This window comes from Drosophila montana, unplaced genomic scaffold (assembly GCF_035044405.1).
Source record: "Drosophila montana isolate Dmon_TW-CO22-7 unplaced genomic scaffold, ASM3504440v1 contig_2106_1, whole genome shotgun sequence".
Classification (NCBI taxonomy): Eukaryota; Metazoa; Arthropoda; class Insecta; order Diptera; family Drosophilidae; genus Drosophila; species Drosophila montana.
Window position 1 is genome coordinate 1,127,626 of NW_026997017.1, and position 20,220 is coordinate 1,147,845.

The following is a 20,220-nucleotide window of genomic DNA, read 5'->3' on the forward strand; positions in this document are numbered from 1 at the left end:
AGGAGGTACAGAATAAGCACCGAATGGCTGGCTCTATAGAACAAAATCAAGCTCGGCAAATATTTCGATGCTCAGTTTCGACTAAAGCGCTATCCGAAACATCGAATCAGTTTAACGTCAAACGTCGGCGGCATCAAGACAATATAGAAAAAAATCAAGTCAAAGCCCAAGCCAAATGCTAAACTGAACGAAAGCCAAAGCCAAATGACAAATGCTAAAAGCTTAGACTACAAATACACATATACACACACCAACATTACATACATGCATGCACAAATACACACAGACAGAAGCCGAGCATAAAGAAATGTGAAAGATGCGCGCGGTCAACTAAGCAACGGGATTCGGGATTGACAATTTTTTTTTTGCTGTTGTTTGTTGTGTGTGTTTGCCTATTGTCGTTGTTGCTGCTGCTGCTATTGCTATTGCTGTTGTTATTGTTACTGTTGTTGTTGTTGTTGTTGCGGCTTCAGCGTAAAAGTGTGATAAAGATAAAAGACAAGTGAGAAGCGATATTCGTGACTGGCACGAGGCGCGTGCGTGTGAGCGAGATCGCAGGCGCAGCTGTCAACTGTGTGACTGGCTGCAGAAGAGCAAGAACAAGAGCGAGAGCCGAAGACAAATTTAAAGAAGAAGACGCTAAGTAGGAAGAAAGGCGCAACGGCGGGCTGACAGTGGCGGCGGCTATTTTATGATTGCCCCTTGATTTATGCCTTTTGCCTTAAAACGCGGCCCGACAACGCGAAATGCATTAAACGAGATACACACACACAGAGACACACGCACATACACACATACACACACACACACACACACACATATACGTAGCGATAATCTGTGTGTGGGTGTGTTTGAGTGTCGCGCCACGCCGCGCCTTGTGCTTTAAATTACCACCTCCCCTCCAAATAGCGGTCTCCCCCGCCTCCCCAGCGCTGGGTACATTGCAAGAGATCTTCACGACAATTGAAAATAACGCTCGTTTATACATACAGAGGCTTTAAGCCTGCTACATATGCTGTGTGCGTGTGTGTCTGTGTGTGTGGGTGGCTGGCTGGCTGGCTGTGTGTGTGTGAGCGTGAGCGTGAGTGTAAGTGTGTGTCTGCTACGGCTAAGCCGCAACTAAAGCGCCGGCCAGAGACGAAGGCAAAGACGGGAGACGGGGCCACCAAGCCAGGCAAATCAACACCATTGAAGTGGAAGCGACAGAGATTGAGATTGAGATTGCGTTTCATATAGCGGCCGCAGCGCAGTTTACGAGTGTCCATCACCACTACAACACCGTGCAGCAATGGAAGACTATTGGGGTCTTAGCAGCACTACGGGTACGGGCACAAATTACATACTAAAAATTCACAAAAGAAACTACTTGAAACATATATGAAAAAAATTATTTAAAAACTCAAAGCAAAACTAACCTCAAAATCAATTTATCAATTGAAACTCAAGAAAAGGAACACAAACAGCAAAAAAAAAAAAAATTAAGTGTTGTAAAATATGCAAACTAAATAATTCAATTAAAACTAAAACAAAAAAGTCAACAATAAAATTAAGTTGTACGAAATATTTGTATTTTTTTTTTGTCCTTTTTGTTATGCGGCAAAAAGCAAAGCGAATTAAACAATTAAAACGAAAATTTAAATCGTGCGTGTGTGTGTGTGTGTGTGTGTGTGTGCAGTGACGTCATACATGCAGAATGTTACACATTTCGTCTAATTTATCACATAAATATATATATATATATATTGTAACTAATATATAGTTCAACTATGTCGTCGTCGGTTAGATATGTATTTTTTTTTCTGCACATTTGTCGGCGCGTTTTTCGTTTATATACACACACACACACACACACACACACACACACACACACACACACACGCATACTAGCGCACATAATCTATTTATACGTGTGTGTGTGTGTGTCGCGTAAACTAAAGCATATGGATCAATTGTCTAAATTGGCTCATTAAGTGAAACTTAATGACATTTACTATGCACAAAAAAAAAAAAAATAGAAATAAAACCAACAAAAAAGGCATGAAAGAAACAAAATGTAGAACAAAATCAAAAGACTGTTGTTGTTGTTGATGCTGTGACTATTGTTTAGTTTTCCTTTTTTTGTTGTTCTTTTTGTATCTTTGTTGCGGAAAACTTAATTTTTATAGATGACTTCATTTGTATCTGGCTGCTGTACAATGCGGCGTATGCGCAATGCGATTAAGCATACGCCTTGGCGAGTCCAAAAGCACTCGAGAATGTCTATAAATGAAATGTACTTTAAATAATCGAAGTACTCAAACGTTTTGCAACACTTAAGCTAATTTACAACACTGTTACATTTTACAGGCATAATTTTTGAAATTCAATCTCAACTAATTACCATTCAAATGAAATCAAATTCAATTAAATTTAGCGTGCCAAACAAATCGTTTGCCTGGTTTTTTTTTTTTGTTTATTTTTGTTTTTTAATTTTTTTTGTATTTTGTATGGTATTTGTTCGAACGCATTGAAGCGTTGCATTCAAAACAAAATTATGAGGCCTAAAACCAACTTACAAAAGGTATTTTGTCAACACGCAACTGAATTTGGTAAACATCAATCATTGCGATGGTCAATCACTATTAACATGCACTTATATATATATATAACAACAAGATTCTATAAGGTTTTGGTAGCCTGATTTCTTCAGATCGGTCGGTTGTGACTTTTTTCAACATAACCCAACTTACACATTTAGATAATATGAAGCAAAGCAAGCAAATGCCCTTTCATAGCTTCCTCTTTTCATCAAGCACCTGACCACAGCTTAAAATTTGACAAGAAGCACAAACTTAACAAAATGTGAAGCAGAAATTGCAAAATGATGGCAACCCTTCGTCAATTGCCAGACAGCCCATTAATAACAATCTGGCAGCACTGGTCAACTAATTGTCCGATTCATATTTGATTCTGGAATTTGCAACACTGGCAATGTATATAGAGGTACACCCTAATACGTAACAGTTGGTTAAAGTGACTGCTAATAAGTTGACAGTCAGTTGGCAGTCAGAAATCATAAACTATAGCTGAATAGCATATTAAAGTGACTGTCAAATTAACAAACAGGAGCATGCTATAACATGCCTCAAAGTCATATAAAATCAGAAATTCTCCAGTGAAACAAGTTCAATTTGGACAAGTCTTAAATTGTCCCATTCCGAACGTCCGATCACAAAGTGCACAGAAACTTGCGCAAGATCCAGATACAGATACAGATACAGATACAGATACAGATACACAGATTCAGTTACAGATACATTGACAGTAACTAACTAGAAGCGAGGCACACCTATACAGAGATTGTCACATTGGCGATGCGAAGAGATGGGTGCTCTCCAAGTTAACTTAAACGGTACACAAAAGTCATATTAAAACGCATTGTGGCGTTGATTTTGCTTACTTATGTATATACAAAATATTTAACATATACATATGCAAACACATACATGCACATACGTGCACGTAAATACATATGCCTAAATGGTATGTGGGTCCGGTCTATCTAACGATTTGTCTGTGAATTCGCCCCTTGAATCTATCTAGTAAAACAATCGAGAATAACGACAATGTGACGTATACGTAATATTCTTTAGGACACAACTTTTGATCGTTTCAGTGTTGTACAGTACGTACAGATGGTGCATGTTTTTCTTATAACAATTATATAAAGCTCAAGGCGATTTGAAAATTTTCAATTTAAAGAATCTGTTGCTCACAAATAATCTTGAGTTTATCTTTTATAAATCGAAATAAATAATCTAAAATAAACACAATAGAGAATATCGGCAATGTGGCGTATATGTAATATTCTTGAGGACACACAACTTTCGATCATTCCAGTGTTGTAAACTGTACAACACAACTTTTCAGCATTCCAGTGTTGCAGAGTCCTTACAGACTGTGCCAATTCACTGTTGTTCACATTTTATCTTAGGCAAAGGATATCTTCGGCACGCCGAAGATTAAATACCCTTGCAGACATTTCCCTTTTGCAGACATGTGAGAACATTGAAGCTCGTCATTATCGAGTTTGATGATAATATCTTGGCAAACCGATATTTTGCTATATAAGAACCGATCTCTCCTATGGCAGCTATATGATATAGTGATCCGATGTTGTGAATACGTGTAAGACTTATAAATGCCAAGTTTGGTAAAGTAAGTAAAATAACTTGATAACTAAAGGAGTTTTTCATGCAAGTACTTAGTTCTCGACCGATCGTTCCTATGGCATATACATATATACTTTATATATACTTTATGGGTTCGCAGAGATCTCCTTGTGTCTAACGCATAACACATTTCATAGCAAAATTGTAATACACTCTATAAGAATTAATGAAATTAAAAATGGCAGGATAGTTTTCAATCAATCTCTCACTAATTCTCTGCTTTATAAGGCTTTCATCTTGTTAATAATTTGTTGAATAACGTTTTAGCTAAAATACGAGCATGACTTCCGTATGCATTATGAAATTTTCGGCTTAACTATTTGTTAGTTGATAGATTGGCATATTTTCTGGATCATTCGGCACTTGCTTCTACTTCGACTTCATGCTACTTGCGTATGCATAGCTTTTGTGCTGCACTTCAGTTTAACTGGTGGCTGTCACTGTCAAGTAACTGCTAGTTAAATTTGATCAAACTGTTCTCAGGGTTCGAGTCTTAGCTGCTCTACACATTGTTATTGTTGTTGCTGTTGCTGTTGGATCGCTTTCACTACTGTTTATGCGGCTGTTATTCAATTAGTGTGAACTTAATTAACTGTGATTGAACATTTCGCTGATTGTTATCCATGTTAAATTGATTATCATTAACACCGCCCAACCACCCAGCCCCCACCGCAACCACCGCAACCACCGCACCCATCGACCACTGTACTCGCTGTAAATGCTGATTAAGCATTATTGCATTATGCGGGCCGCCGGTTACAAAATGCGTGCGGCTCAATTGACCCCGGCTGGACACAGCAACAGCAACAACAAATGTATGTATGTATGTATATAAATACAAAAACAGCCCGTAGACATTTGCCGCTCCGTTGTCTACTCTCCGGCACGCCAAGTGTCGATCTGTTCCCAGTGGCAGCCACATTTCGGTTTGTCTTCCAGAGTTCTCTTTTGTTGCTCCGACTCGATCTCGTAAATATTATTGAGATGTTGTCTGTTGTGCTGTGGCTGGGTCAAGCTGTTTACAAAACCATTAAGAGCGTCCGACTAGCAGATACTCTGCACTATTCTAGCATCTTCTTTCCTTAGTTCCACTTCATGGAAAGTCTGTTCTTGAATAACTTTGGTATTCGTTGTAACTTTAACAACTATGGAAGATGTATTCGTGAATAATTCAGATATTCATGAAATGTTCAGCGTCTGCATATGGCATAGAAAATTCTGAAAAATATACTCAGTCCCTCGTCCTGATATTTCCTTAACCCTGTGACATAAATTTCCCTAAAACCGATATACCCATTTTACTTATTCGTATCGGGTTCAGGGTATGAGAACCGTCTTCAATTATTTATACAAAAATTTATGCAAATTGCCCTAAAAAAATTTGAACAGATATGCCCCACTCTGTGCCTATATATAGATGTTGTCTTAGAGTGGTTCCGAAAAACGAAAACCAAATGATTTACAGCCAAGCAATGAGTCACATTAAGGTCTTTGTACTTAACTGATTTAAGAAAATTTATATTAGGTTATAAAATATTAGAATTGAATGTAGAACTAACTGAACTAGAACAGAGCACGAATTGAAGTAATAGAATCGTGGAAGAAGAAGAAGAAGTAGAAAGAAGAAGTGTAGAAAAGTCCCCTTCTTCAAAACCTTGACTCTTCCTATAATATTAACAATAAGAATTACGAGAAATCTTTCCTGACTTTTTCAACTAAAATTCAGATTTGTTACGAAAATAGAGAAGAACTTCTTAAAGAATAATAGACTCTTCGATTTTGACAGATATATGTCTGTTAATCCCAATAAAATATTTAAATTTTAAGTTAATAATTTTCTAGAATAATAATTATTCAATAATTGCCATAAAAAAACCTTCTAGAAAAAAACCCCTATAGACGCTGCCATATAATAACCGATTTATTATTAAAATATGCAAATTAATCGCATTGCAAAGTACTTGAACCTATTCAAGGTGAGGTTATGATAATAAATCTAAATGTTACCAATTTAAACTAAATGCTTAGCTGGAAAAACCGATATCTAGCGACGAATCTATATAATAATCTTTAGCATATTATTATTGTTGTTTTTTTTTTTTATTTTAATTCTATACACTTAAATTAAGGAGGTTATGTAATGATTAATTAATATTAATATGAATCTATATTAATATATGTTGTTAATAATAAAACAAAAATTAGCTTCGCGTTAGCATGTATTTTTTATATAAAAAAATCACGTACTTAACCTCATTTAAGGTTTGTTATTATTAATAATAATATTAAGTTCATAACTATTAAAAACAAATGGAAATTATTAACATTTAGCGTATATACTTATAAGTATATAAAGAAATAATTGCGAAGCTAAATCCGACTTAACCTCATTTGAGGTTATGTTATAATTAAAATATTATTATTATTGATAATATTCATTTCATAATCAAACTAACTAAATGCCAAGCTTAAAGAACATGAAACTATTCACAATTTATAATTATAACTATATATTTAACTATGCAAAGAATTCATCGCCAACTTAACCTCACTTAATGTACGCCCCAAAACTGTAAAAGAGTCGATGTTTTTTTTGTTCTTAATTATTGTTCGGCCTATTTGCTGTTGTGTTTCTTGGTCAAAACTTGTTTTGTTTTTTCTGTTTTTTTCTTCTGTTTTTTGTCGGCTTTTATTGGTCAATTTGATGACATCGAGAGATCAAAGCGTTTCTCGTATTTATCGTTTCCGTTGCAGATGCAAACAAAAGCGATAAAAAAAAAAAATGAAAATAACAACAAAAACAAAACAAAAACTATCTAACGGAGAATTCAGCTGAACCGAACCGAACCGAACTCAGCTCATTTGATCGATAATCAAGTGAAGTCCGCGACTCGGAATTGGAATCGGAATCAGAATTGGACACGAATCAGCGTCGGACTCAGCTTCAAGCTTCGGCTTTTCTTTACTTTTTTCTTTTTTTTTTTTTCGGTTCTGTTTTCTGTTATTTGTTGCTGTTGTTGCTGATTCCTTAGCTGGGATCTGACTGGTCAGTCTTGTGGTTGTTCTTGCTGCTGCGCTGGTTTAGTTCTTTGCCGGCGCTTGACAGCAAGAAGCGGCATATTGAGAAAAACTCTGGACGGAAAATAAAAAAAAAACTGAATCAAAAAGAAAAAGAAGCAAATATTAATAAGCGAAAATAGAAACAAGAAACATCATTAGAATTGAAGTGAAAACGTAACATGAAATGTGCGCATTACACGATTATTCATTAACTAACAATGAGTACTACGCGCACAACGAGTACTATTCGTTTATTTACGTACAGCTCGAATTGGTTGTTGCGTGTCAGGGCGCGGAGTGCAGACGTTGATCTTTTAATTGATAGTTAAAGATCTGTGAACTGTGTGTTAAACGACGACAGAAATTGAATAAACTCATTAATCAATCAAGCGATTATTGTTATTCGCACGTAATGCACTCGCTTCGTAAACAGGCCACTTTTGTTACTTATTTTCATTATCGCCCCGGCGATTATCAATCAAATTCGTTTATCACATGCATTATTTATATAACTACAAAGTGTTATTATCCAGGCCTATTTCGATTTTTGATATATCTGTGCATATGGCACAAACTTATAAAGTGCATTCGGCCTTTTGTTAAACCATATAAAATTTAAATACATATTTTAATCATTTTTTTTTAAGTGCAAGAAAAACAAACTATTCGAATTTGTTGAGCGAAATATTAAACGGAATAAGTTATTATAAATATTTTTCAAATATATTTTTGTTAAATATAATTTTTTATTAATGAAACTTTGATCTATCTAAAAAGTACTTTTTTAAATCAAAAGATTGCTAGCTAGCGCTTAAAAGTAGGCAACAAAATTGTTTTTTAAAAGCATAAAAGTGAATATGAATATGAATATGAATATGAATATGAATATGAATATGAATATGAATATGAATATGAATATGAATTTCGAATATGAATATGAATATGAATATGAATATGAATTTCGAATATGAATATGAATATGAATATGAATATGAATATGAATATGAATATGAATATGAATATGAATATGAATATGAATATGAATATGAATATGAATATGAATATGAATATGAATATGAATATGAATATGAATATGAATATGAATATGAATATGAATATGAATATGAATATAAATATAAATATGAATATGAATATGAATATGAATATGAATATGAATATCACTTTTGAATATGGATATGAATCAAAATATGTATATAATTATTATCTATCTTCAATTTCTAAACAGATATAAATTGCACTCAGCCCGCCATTGATGATTTCCCCAGAGATCTATTCACGGAGGCGCAAAGACAGTCCGGTGCTGTTGTACTTCATGTTATAGCCAGTTTATATTTATTTGTAGCATTAGCAGTAGTATGTGATGAGTACTTTGTGCCAGCTGTTGAGAAAATATGTGCAGGTAGGCTCCATAGATTCCGCATAACCGCATATCATTTGCCGACTTACATATATATTACGCCTCGAACAGCACTCAATATGTCCAACGATGTGGCGGGCGCCACGTTTATGGCCGCGGCCACATCCGCGCCGGAGCTCTTTGTCAATGTGATAGGCACATTCATCACGGAGGGCGACATTGGTGTCGGCACCATTGTGGGCTCGGCGGTGTTCAACATACTCGCTGTGGCCGCCTGTTGCGGCATCGGAGCTGGCATGGTAAGATTGGCCCAGCTGGTGCATAAATCCCTTTCATTAATCACTGAATCTATATAATCCCACAGACTATTCCGCTGGACTGGTGGCCACTGACGCGGGATAGCATCGCCTACGGCGTTACGGTCGCCATACTCATCTGTGTCATGCACGACGAGCGCGTCGAATGGTATGAGGCACTCATTTTGGTATCGCTCTATGCGGTCTATTTGGCGGTCATGTATTTCGACAAGTCCTTTCAAAAGTGCGCCAAAGGTGAGTTCATCAGTTGCCACACCAAACTTCTCAATAAGCCAAAGTACACTCAAAACAACAGCAAAGCAGAGAATATATTGATTCAATTCATGAATACTTTGAGTTTCGACTGTTTTTTCCTTTAGTCCTTTATTCATGTATAGGTTGCAAAATCGTTGGAACATTTCATTTAACATTTTTTAATAATCTTAATTATAGCTTCAATTTCTTCAATGTGTAAAAAGTCTAGAGTTTTTTATATCAAGGCTAGGCAAGCAAGATAGATCTTCTAGACTTCTTCTTCATTAAAGAAAATTTTTTAGTTAAAACTTCTCCACATTCTATTCTTATAGGTATCGCCTACTTTTCGCTTATTTATTTATTTTATCGCCGATATTTTTTTGTATTACATTAGGCCTGTAAATGTTTTGGTTGACATAACCTCAAACAATGCACTCCAATTAACATTAACATTAACATCCACTGTATTTAACGCTGCAGCGTTGCCACCTTGCGATGTTTCATACATCTGGCAACACCAATGTGGGCCATACGCTATTCTATTACGTTATGATATTACGTACAATGATTATTAAATTCAAACTACATAGAAAGAGGGAAAGAGAGAGAGAGAGAAGGAAAGAGAGATAGAGAGGGAGAGAGAGAGAGAGCGAAAGAGAGGGAGAACATACACACCCACACACACACACACACACACACACACACACACACACACACACACACACGCACACACACGCACGCACACGACACAGACACAAGCGCATACTCACTCACACACACACACGCACACACACACACACTCAACCAGCGCATAAAACAAGTACCAACTCTCACACACAGGTGGCGTTAAGCAGGCGCGTTCGCGCAGCCGCTCCTCCAACTGCAGCATACACACAAAGAACAGCAATGAGAAGGAACCAGGTACACGGCAACAGTCCAAACGAACTACCCCGCATTGGGCAGCCTCTATTCCAGGGTAACTCAAATCTTTGTTCTCACTTTCGCAGAGCTTGTGGAGAATCGCATTTGCCAGAACATGGCCAGCATTCAGCTGAATGGCGGCCTCAACAACGATCAGGCCAAGGCCAGCAATACAACAACAACAACAACAACAACAACAACAGCAGGTGTTGGCGGTGGCGGCGGCGGCGGCGGCGGCGGTGTTGGTGGAGCTGCTGCTGCGGGTGGTGCCGCTGGTGGTGCAGCTGTCGGCGCAATCGCACCCATCGCCATCGTGGACAATGCGGATGCTGAGGCACAGCTGGCTGCAGTTGCTGCTGCTGCTGCTGCTGCAGCGGCCGCGGCGGCGGCAGCTACGGCCGTCGAGGAGCCGGAACAGGAGGGCTACTCCCTGTTGACATACCCCAAGGGCACCAGCTGCTTTGCCCAGTTCACCTGGTTGATTATCTGGCCAATTCATTTGCTCTTCCGCATCGCGATACCCGATTGCAAAAAGGCCAAAAATAACAAAATCTTTCCGCTGACCTTTATCATGTGTATTGTCTGGATTGGATCGCTGTCGTATGTTGTGGCGTGGATGATAACCATAATTGGTGAGTTGACAACAACTGACAATATTGATTTCATGAATTTCATGGCATAAACGAGCTTCATGTTGATTTAAATCTACAAATACTTATCGGGAATACTATTAGATATAATCTGATTACAACAATTAATGGATCAGACTACAAATTAAAACGAAAGACGAAAGTTTTGTGTTATTCATTTCATGAATTTCACCGCATAAGCGTATTTTGTGTTGATTTAAATCTACAAATACTTATCGAGAATATATAAGTTCAATGCGACTACAAAAATCTTTAGATAATATTTTATGAAAATGTTGTATTCATTTGAATCAACAATATCTATGTTCATTGAAACCATGAATTTCATGGCATAAACGAGTTTTCTGTTGATTTAAATCTACAAATACTTATCGGGAATATACAATGTAATCGGGAATATACAAACTAAGCTTTAGACGAAAGTGCTTTGTAATTATTTCGAAAAATTCTTAAGCGCAACCAACTTGACTTGCCTTTTTTACAGCTACTTATCTTAAAAAGTGTTCAGTTTGCAAAATATTGATTTCATGAATTTCATGGCATAAACGAATGTTTTTCTTAACTTAAATCGACAATATTTAATACATCTATCAATCTATCTATCCATCAATCTGGTTCACGTCTAGTTTAATGTGACCACAATAATTTATATAACAAATTATTATTTTGAAGCTTTAATTCGTGAAATTCTTAAGCGCAACCAACTTGACTTGGCTTTCTTACAGCTACTTATCTTAAAAACTGTTCAGTTTGCAAAATATTGATTTCATGAATTTCATGGCATAAACGAATGTTTTTCTTAACTTAAATCGACAATATTTAATACATCTATCTAAATTTCCTTTTGAGCAGCATTTATTATCTTTTATTTATATTCATATATATATATATATATATTAATTGTTTCTTACCAGGCGATACACTTAAGATACCCGATTCGGTGATGGGCATTACGTTTCTGGCCGCCGGCACCAGTGTGCCCGAGGCAGTCTCCAGCGTGATTGTGGCCAAGCGCGGTGAGTTTTTGATGAGAGCCTTGGTCTAAGCGAAGGCCCGGCCTAGTTTTGGATGATGATGTGTTGTATATTGGATATTTTTTTTCTTTTGGTTTTTTCTCTTTCTCGTTCTCGTTCTCGTTCTCTTGTTGGTTTTGTGTTCTATTTTGTGCAGGTCATGGCTCGATGGGTATTTGCAATTCGATTGGCTCGAACACGTTCGATATATTGCTGTGCCTGGGCGTGCCCTGGCTGATAAAGGCTGTCTTCTTCCCGATACAGCCGGGCCAGAATTATGTGGCTATCAATTCGGCCGGGCTGGAATATTCGGCCATAACACTGCTATCCACGCTCTTTCTGCTCTATCTGACATTCTCGATGAACAAGTTCAAGCTGGACACGAAGGTGGGCATCGCCTGCCTGGTCATCTATTTGGTATTTATGGTATTTGCCTCGCTCATCGAGCTCAATGTGTTCTTTCGCGTCAATCTGCCAACCTGCGGACGATCATGAGCTGGAGCTGGAGCTGGAGCTGGAGCTGGAGCTGGAGCAGGAGCTGGAACTGGTACTGCAATTGGAACTGGCACTGGAACTAGAAGCTGGAAACCGGAAGCTGGGAGCTGGGAGCTGGATCAAATGGCGGCCTAATTGGTCGCTAATTGGTCGACTCTGTGCAGTGCAGTCGTTTTAATTAATTAATATGTATTTCCTGTTCTAATCTATCTACCTTGATAGTTGAGTTACCTTATGCTATTACGTTATGCTGTTATTGTAATACGTTTTTTTTTTTTATTATTACTATTATTATTATTAAAGTAGAGGAAACTCTTCACGACATTCGGCCGCGATCACAGTCGCCGTCGCCGTCGCAGTCGCAGTCGCAGTCGCAGTGATCACGTCAAGTGAAATGAAATGAGAAAAAAAAAAACAATCAAAAATCCAAAAATCCAAAAACCAAACAACAAATTCAATAATGTATTTATATGATTAATATATGAGATTTAACAAAGAAATCGGAAAGTTGTGTTATCTATTTTCTGTTTTCGCGATTTTTAATCAAATATCATAACTCTGAACAAAAGTTGTAAGCTGTAATTATTATTATTTTTTGGAAGCGAGTTCAAGAGAGTTTTTAGAGTGGACAAGAAGAGATTCATATGTTTGAATTTTTGTTCTTTGTATGAGTTTTGGATAGTACTTCAAAGAATGACAATTTTCTCTCTATCTGGCGGAGGATTAAATAACCATGCTTGCATAGAGCCTAGAAAACATATTTCCAACCGATTGTTCCAATGGAGCTGTATGATTTAGTCCACCAATATCAATGAGATCTGAATGCCTAGTTTGATCAGAACTTAAAAACTAATAGAGTTTTTCATAAATAAACATCATCTTCGACCTATGTATAATATACTTCTGCGATTTTATGGAAGGCGAGTTAAGGTAGGAACTTTGGTAAAAGACGTCACAAAATGAATTCCATTGCATACTGACAATTAGCTGTCATTACGCTAAAAAGAAAAGTTCTTTTTTTTTTTGGTTGATAAGAAAAAAGAACCTGTTTTTTTGATTTTGTGAAGCCCTTTTCTGGAAATCCTGGAAGTCCACATATTTTATCTTGATTCAAATATAGAGCTTTCTAGCTGTTGCTAGACAAAAGGTCAAGATTCTTGACTGCAAGCCGGTTCGAATCCGGAAGGGCGAGAAGGAAGGGCGCTTTTATATGTATGTCTGATATCACGTGAAAAGTCTTCAATTGGGTTTCTCCCGTTCAACAGAATTGCGTTTATCATTTTTGACACCATATTAGGTATACTTGTTAAATATCTCAATGCATAGATCTAGTAGTAAACGAGTATATATAATTCTGTCATGAATTGAAAAGTTAGTATACAACAAAAAAATCGGCTCAACAGTTAACGTTCTTGTTCTTTTAACAATTATCTTCCTCAAATTCTAAATGCATTTCAACTTCGATATGGCCTTGAGTAGACTGATGGACGATGAATACGGTAAGCGGAATCAAGCTATACGAAAGTAATAATTTAAATTGAATAGACTGTTGACCAATAATTGTAATCGTCAACAGATCCATTTTTGCTGCGCGCCGGAGGGAAACCCGAATTGAACTGCTCTATTCCGTCGATCTTAGAGTTTCCAAATTTTATGCGTAAAAAAAGTATCGTCTATACGGTAGTCTGCGTATTTCTCAGCTTTTATTTGTTTGTAATGCTGGCAATTGTCTGCGATGACTATTTGGTGCCCGCAATGGAGCGCTTATGCTATTGTAGGTATTTCAGCCCCGGGGCCGTCCCCAGCCCCCAATATATTACACATACAATCTGGCCCAATTCTAAGCATTTATATGATCTATGCAGCGTTACGTATGTCCTATGATGTGGCTGGAGCTACATTTCTGGCCGCTTCTACCTCAGCCCCAGAGCTTTTTGTTGCCTTCGTTGGCACTTTCATCACGAAAGGTGATATTGGAATTGGCACTATAGTTGGATCATCCGTATTTAATGTACTTGGCATTGCTGCCGTTTGCGGCATATGCACGGGAGTGGTGAGTCCTATATAAGAATTCTACTATATATGCATATATAATCTTTGTATATAATCTTTGTTTACACGTTAGCTATCAATTTTAACAATTGTTCTTATGGGTGCCATGTGGTACAGTAATCCGAGTTGATACCATTTGTATATTAGGTTTAGGTCGATTGTCAATCAAACGGTCAGTCAATCAGTTAATCAGTCAGTCAGTCAGTAAGTCAGTCAGTAAGTCAATCAGTCAGTGAGTTTATCAGTCGGTCAGCCAATGAATTGGTCAGTCCAGCGATCAATCAATCGGTAAGTCAATCAGTTTGTCTGTTAATCCGTCGGTCAATCATTCAGTTGGTCAGTTAGTCAGTCAGTGAGTTAATTAGTCGGTTAGTCAATGAATTGGTCAGTCCGTCGGTTAATCAAACGGTCAGTCAATCAGTTAATTAGTCGGTCGGTCATCAGTCAGTGAGCCGGTCAGTCAGTCAGTCGGTAAGTCAATCAGCTGGTCTGTTAATCTGTCGGTCAGTCAGTTAGTCAGCTAGTAAGTCAATCAGTCGTTAGTTTACCAGTCGGTCAGTCAAATTGGTCGGTCCGTCGGTTAATCAAACGGTCAGTCAATCGGCCATCAGTCAGTCGGTTAGTCAATCAGTCGGTCAGACAATCAGTCGATCAATCAATCAGTCAGCTCAGTCGTTTAGCCAGTCAATTATTCGGCCAGTCAGTCAATCAGTACGCCAATCAATCAATCGGCTAATCGGTTAGGCGGTCAGTCGGTCAATAAGTTGGCCAGTCAATCAATCGGTCAGTTAATCACTCAGTCAATCTATCAGTCATAATTTTATAATTTTTGTGTACCATAAAAAAAAAAAATAGATTTAAGAACCTCTTCAAGAACTGAGAACTCAAGAACTGTGATCATTTTTAGTAACATATATATTTAATATTTTGATAATCTAATATTTGTAGACATCAAAATTGGACTGGTGGCCCATAACTAGAGATACTGTATGGTACTTAATATCAATATTGGCGCTCTTTTATGTACTCTTCGATTCCGCTGTGAATGTTTGGGAGGCAGCCGGTCTAGTAATCTTGTATATCATTTATCTCGTCGTACTTGTATTTGATCGCAAGATACAGAGTATATGTCGTGGTAAATTAGTTAACTGAATTAGTATTTATGATAAGCATATGATCTTAATGTGAAATAATTCGATTTACAGTTGTGGATACTGAGCGCGATATGATTGACGAGAATCCCCTGGAACGTGAAGAACAACCGTTGAAATCATTTAAGGAGACCGTGTGTGGGTACCCAGAGAAGGAAGATCATGTTTGTAAAAAAATTTGGTGGGGTCTCAAATACCCAGCCGTTGTATTGCTGGCCATAACCACGCCCAGCGCACGCTCCATATACTTCTTAAGCATGCTGTTGGCCGTGATTTGGATCAGCATTATTTCGTACTTCGTTACTTGGTTTCTCACCGTTGTTGGTTATAACATTGGAATACCTGATTCCATCATGGGTCTCACGATACTGGCAATTGGTACCAGTGTGCCGGAGATTGTGGCCTCATTTATTGTGGCCAAAAAAGGTGCGTGCCAAATTTCCATTCCAATTCAGTTAAGAAAACAAAAGTATATTCGACTTAATAACATAATTTCGAAAGCGCTTTTCATATGTTCCTGTCAAATCTAACATGCTGATATACTTAACATTTGCTCATGCTCTACCTGTTAATAATTTAACATTCACACATATCTAAACTTGTTCCTCTAAATCTGCGGCAAGGCGTTGCCAGCTTAATGTCGTCGCGTTGCCACTATGCTGCAACATTTCGGAATGAAATGAACCTTAGCTCATTGTAAATTTTGACATTCAATTGAAAATCGTGTAATTTATTGAAAAGTCTTTAAGGAATCAAAAATCTACAACATATCAGTAATACATAAATTCGAAAGCGCTTTTCAAATGTTCCTGTCAAATTTAACATGTTGCTCATGCTCCACCTGTTAAATTTTTAACATGCACACATATCTAAACTTGTTCCTCTAAATCTGCGACAAGGCGTTGCCAGCTTAATGTCGTCGCGTTGCCACAATGCTGCAACATTTCGGAATGCAATGAACCTTAGTTCATTTTAAATTTTGTAATTTAAAATTTGACATACATATATTAATTTATGAACTAGCACATTCTATATTTGTAAATTTCTATCTATTGAAATTTGATTGTTTATCCTCTGATTATTGTTGTTCATATCATTTTTAGGCTACGGCTCCATGGCCATGTGCAATGCTATTGGCTCAAATACTTTTGACATTTTCATATGCCTGGGCCTGCCTTGGTTCGTTGCAGCACTCGTCTTTTCCGATACTATTAAAGTGCAGTCATCTGGATTATTGATAACCACTGGAATGCTGGTTGGAACAGCGCTTGTCACATATATCTCCTTTTTAATTACGAAGTTTGTGCTCGGAAAGGTGGTCGGCTGGATTAGCCTTATCTCATACATCCTCTTCGTGGCAGCTGCCATCTATTTGGAAATGAGGCTACTCAAGAAAACGTGTGATATCGAATCCGCCGAGTATGCATATTTGAACAAAGAGGCTGCAAATTAACAGTTAACAGTGTAAATTAACGTAATTGAGTAATACAGAATTTTAACTCTCTCATTTTTTTTTGTTCTCGTTTTTCTTATGGTGTTTTCTTTTATTTGGAAGGACTTTAATTGTGAGTATTAAATACTTATCTCTATATATAAAACTGTTTGTCCTGACTGACAGACTGACAGACTGACTGACAGACTGACTGACTGACAGACTGACTGACTGACAGACTGACTGACTGACTGACTGACTGACTGACTGACTGACTGACTGACTGACTGACTGACTGACTGATTGGTGATCAACGCACAGCCCAAACCGTAAGAGCTAGGAAGCTGAAATTTTCACTGTAGTTACCTACAGGTTACCCAAACCTGTAGTTTGGGAAATTCCACCCGCAAGTGTGGAAAAATCGCGAAAAACGTTTGTATGTCACTTTTTTGTTTACGAACCGATCGGCCCCTAAACTTATTTTCAAAGATCTTTGTTCAAATTCATTTGAGGGGTGTTTTACACTGTTCGAAAAATCCGTTCCTCCTTGGTGGAAATGGGGGTTGAAGATTTGATGGATTACGTTTTATGTTTAAATTTATTTCCAAAGATCTATAAGAAAAATCATTTGAGACGTGTTTCACACTTTTCGCCGAATTCAAACTTTTTCGGGTGGAATGCGATTTAATGTTTTTTTATGCGAAGTTTTAAGTTGTGTCCGATTTGCTTCAAATTTATTTTCAAAGCTCTACATAAGAACTTAATGAATACGTATTTCAGCGATTTGGGAAATTCCACCCGCAACAGTGGTAAATTGGCGGAAAACGGTTGTATGAAAGTTTTTTGTTTACCATCCGATCGGCCCCAAACTTATTTTCAAAGATCTTTCTTCAAATTCATTTGAGGGGTGTTTTACACTGTTCGAAAAATCTGTTCCTCCTTGGTGGAAATGGGGGTCGAAGATTTGGTGGATTACGTATTGTGTTCAAATTTATTTCAAAAGATCTATAAGAAAAATCATTTGAGACGTGTTTCACACTTTTCGCAAAATCTAAACTCCTTCGGTGGAAAATGCATTTCAAAGATTTTTTTGGTATATTTTAAGTTTTGTCCGATTGGCATAAAAGTTGTTTGATTCCCGTTCGATCAAAGCTTTTTGAAAACATTGATTTTATAACATACGTGCCACGGGGAAGGCCGGGTTATACCAGCTTGTCGATAATATATCTGAATGTTTGCATGTATCGACAGCTGATCTCTGCACTAACATCGACTATCGATTGTAGTTAAAAAACTGGATATACCAGCCTCATCTTCAAAAACGTACGAATCTATTTAAGTTTCTACTGGCAAAGGACTTCACGATTGGAAGCCATGTCTATCTGCCTTTTATTCTTTCATAATGCCGACTTTTAAAAACTAAATTTAGTTTTCGTTGGATGAGAAACAAAAAATGTTTCATAAAACAGTTTTTCGCGTAGTCTCCGATTGGAATGGACTTTAAAAATACATACATAAAAATACATTCAATGAGACTTTAACATTCACGTATGCAAACTTGGACTTTTAATTTTCACACATCGGCGTGAATTTTACAAAAAGCGTGAAAGACTAAAAACAATTTTCATAAAGAGCTTTGTAACTGAGTTCAAATGCCTATCATATGGTGAGCATAAAATTTGGCATAACTATTTTTCACTAATTTTCAACACTTGCCGGTGAAAATTTAACACCTACTTAGCTCTAAAGGTTTTGTGTTGATCACCAATCAATCGGTCAGTCAGGACATGCAGTTTTAAGATTTATATTGATCACCAATTAATCAGTCAGTCAATCAGTCAGTCAAACAGTCAGTCAATCAGTCAGTCAATCAGTCAGTCAATCAGTCAGTCAATCAATCAGGCCTAACAGTTTTAGGGCTTTGGGGTTTTCAACCAATCAATCAGTCAGAACAAACAGTTTTACTATATATCTAAAGGTTTTGTGTTGATCACCAATCAATCGGTCAGTCAGGACAAGCAGTTTTAAGGTTTGTATTGATCACCAATCAATCAGTCAGTCAATCAATCAGGCCTAACAGTTTTAAGGCTTTGGGGTTTTCAATCAATCAATCAGTCAGGACAAACTACTATATATTTCGCTTTCTAACTAATTTTCCTATGTCTTTCTTCTTTTTAAATATGTACCTAATTGAATTGTGAGCACTGTCCGCCATATTGTTATACAGATTGACGCATCTATCTTTATATGAGCATGTGCAGGTGTGTGTAGTAGACAATCGCAATCGATGACGTCAATTAGAGGTGGTTTTGCGATATCGGGACAGCTACTCGAATTGTCATTGTCATTGCAGATACATATGCATATATATATATATATATATATTTAGATAAGTGCCACTGTGTGTGTGTGTATAATTTATATTATTGATAAGTATTTCGTACGCACCATTTGAAAATCAGAACAGATATAGATACTCCAAGCTATAGTACACATATATCAGATATAGATGGAAATATTTGGAATGTGCATGTCACAAAAGGGTTCCGTTTTAGATTTCGAACTGAAGCGGCTCTCGTTACTGTATATAATAAGAAGATAAGAGTCCGAATACAATTTAACTATTTATGTTCGTGTGTCTATAATTCGCAAGTGGTTTACGCATTAACTCGGGCACGAGCCCGTCCAAGTTGATGACATTTATTAAAATTGATTCAAAAATCAGATTTCCATCACATTGGTATTCGTGTATTTTATCAACATAAAAAGAAATTTACGTAAAGAATACAAAAAGGCTTGGTAGAAATATTACTTTCAAAAAAATAATGCTTAGGCAGATTTTTAAACCCTGTACCCATTTAAAATGGGTAAAAAGAATATAAGATAGTTGTGCAAATGTTTGTAACAGAAAGAAGTTGACATCTTCGACCCCATAAAGTATATATATTCTTGATCAGCAGCAATAGCCGAGCGGAGCTAGCCATGTCCTTCTGTCTGTCCGGCCGTCTATCCGTCTGTCCGTATGTATGAATGCGTCGATCTCGCAACCTAGAAGCGCTACAGACCTGAAATTTAGAACGTAGGTCCTTCTAGTGCCCGCGCAGAACTTGTTTATTTTCCATTATCGATAAGTTGCCTCGTTTTCAAGCAATCGATAGAAATCGATATCGAAATCATGTTTTTTGAGCTAATCTCTCAGGTCTTAAGAGCTAGAGTTACCAAAATTTGTCATATAGCTTCTAGAATAGTATATAAAAACTGCATACAGATCGGTTAAGAAACACAGAATTTATTAGAGAAAAGGCT

The 20,220-nt window shown here is 37.1% G+C and overlaps 2 protein-coding genes across 5 annotated transcripts; both read left to right on the forward strand.

Moving 5' to 3' along the window:
• Positions 1-431: 431 nt before the first annotated feature.
• Positions 432-12,378, forward strand: zyd (zydeco). 4 transcript variants are annotated; one of them, XM_064680347.1, is made up of 8 exons: positions 434-1,322; positions 8,518-8,691; positions 8,761-8,948; positions 9,014-9,200; positions 10,041-10,121; positions 10,208-10,753; positions 11,686-11,787; positions 11,942-12,378. In XM_064680347.1, the coding sequence occupies exons 1-8, from the start codon at positions 1,289-1,291 to the stop codon at positions 12,277-12,279; spliced, it is 1,650 nt and encodes a 549-aa protein (XP_064536417.1). In that variant the 5' UTR covers positions 434-1,288; the 3' UTR covers positions 12,280-12,378. The 4 variants fall into 4 exon arrangements, with proteins under 4 accessions (XP_064536419.1, XP_064536417.1, XP_064536420.1 ...); XM_064680348.1 differs by lacking the exon at positions 434-1,322 and adding an exon at positions 7,371-7,457; XM_064680349.1 differs by lacking the exon at positions 10,041-10,121 and having other exon boundaries at positions 432-1,322.
• Positions 12,379-13,619: 1,241 nt separating this feature from the next.
• On the forward strand, positions 13,620-16,989 carry LOC135426927 (sodium/potassium/calcium exchanger 4). The gene is made up of 6 exons (XM_064680264.1): positions 13,620-13,778; positions 13,856-14,053; positions 14,145-14,332; positions 15,280-15,466; positions 15,537-15,908; positions 16,586-16,989. Exons 1-6 carry the CDS (start codon positions 13,727-13,729, stop codon positions 16,933-16,935), a joined length of 1,347 nt encoding a protein of 448 aa, XP_064536334.1. The 5' UTR covers positions 13,620-13,726; the 3' UTR covers positions 16,936-16,989.
• The last annotated feature ends 3,231 nt before the right edge of the window (positions 16,990-20,220 follow it).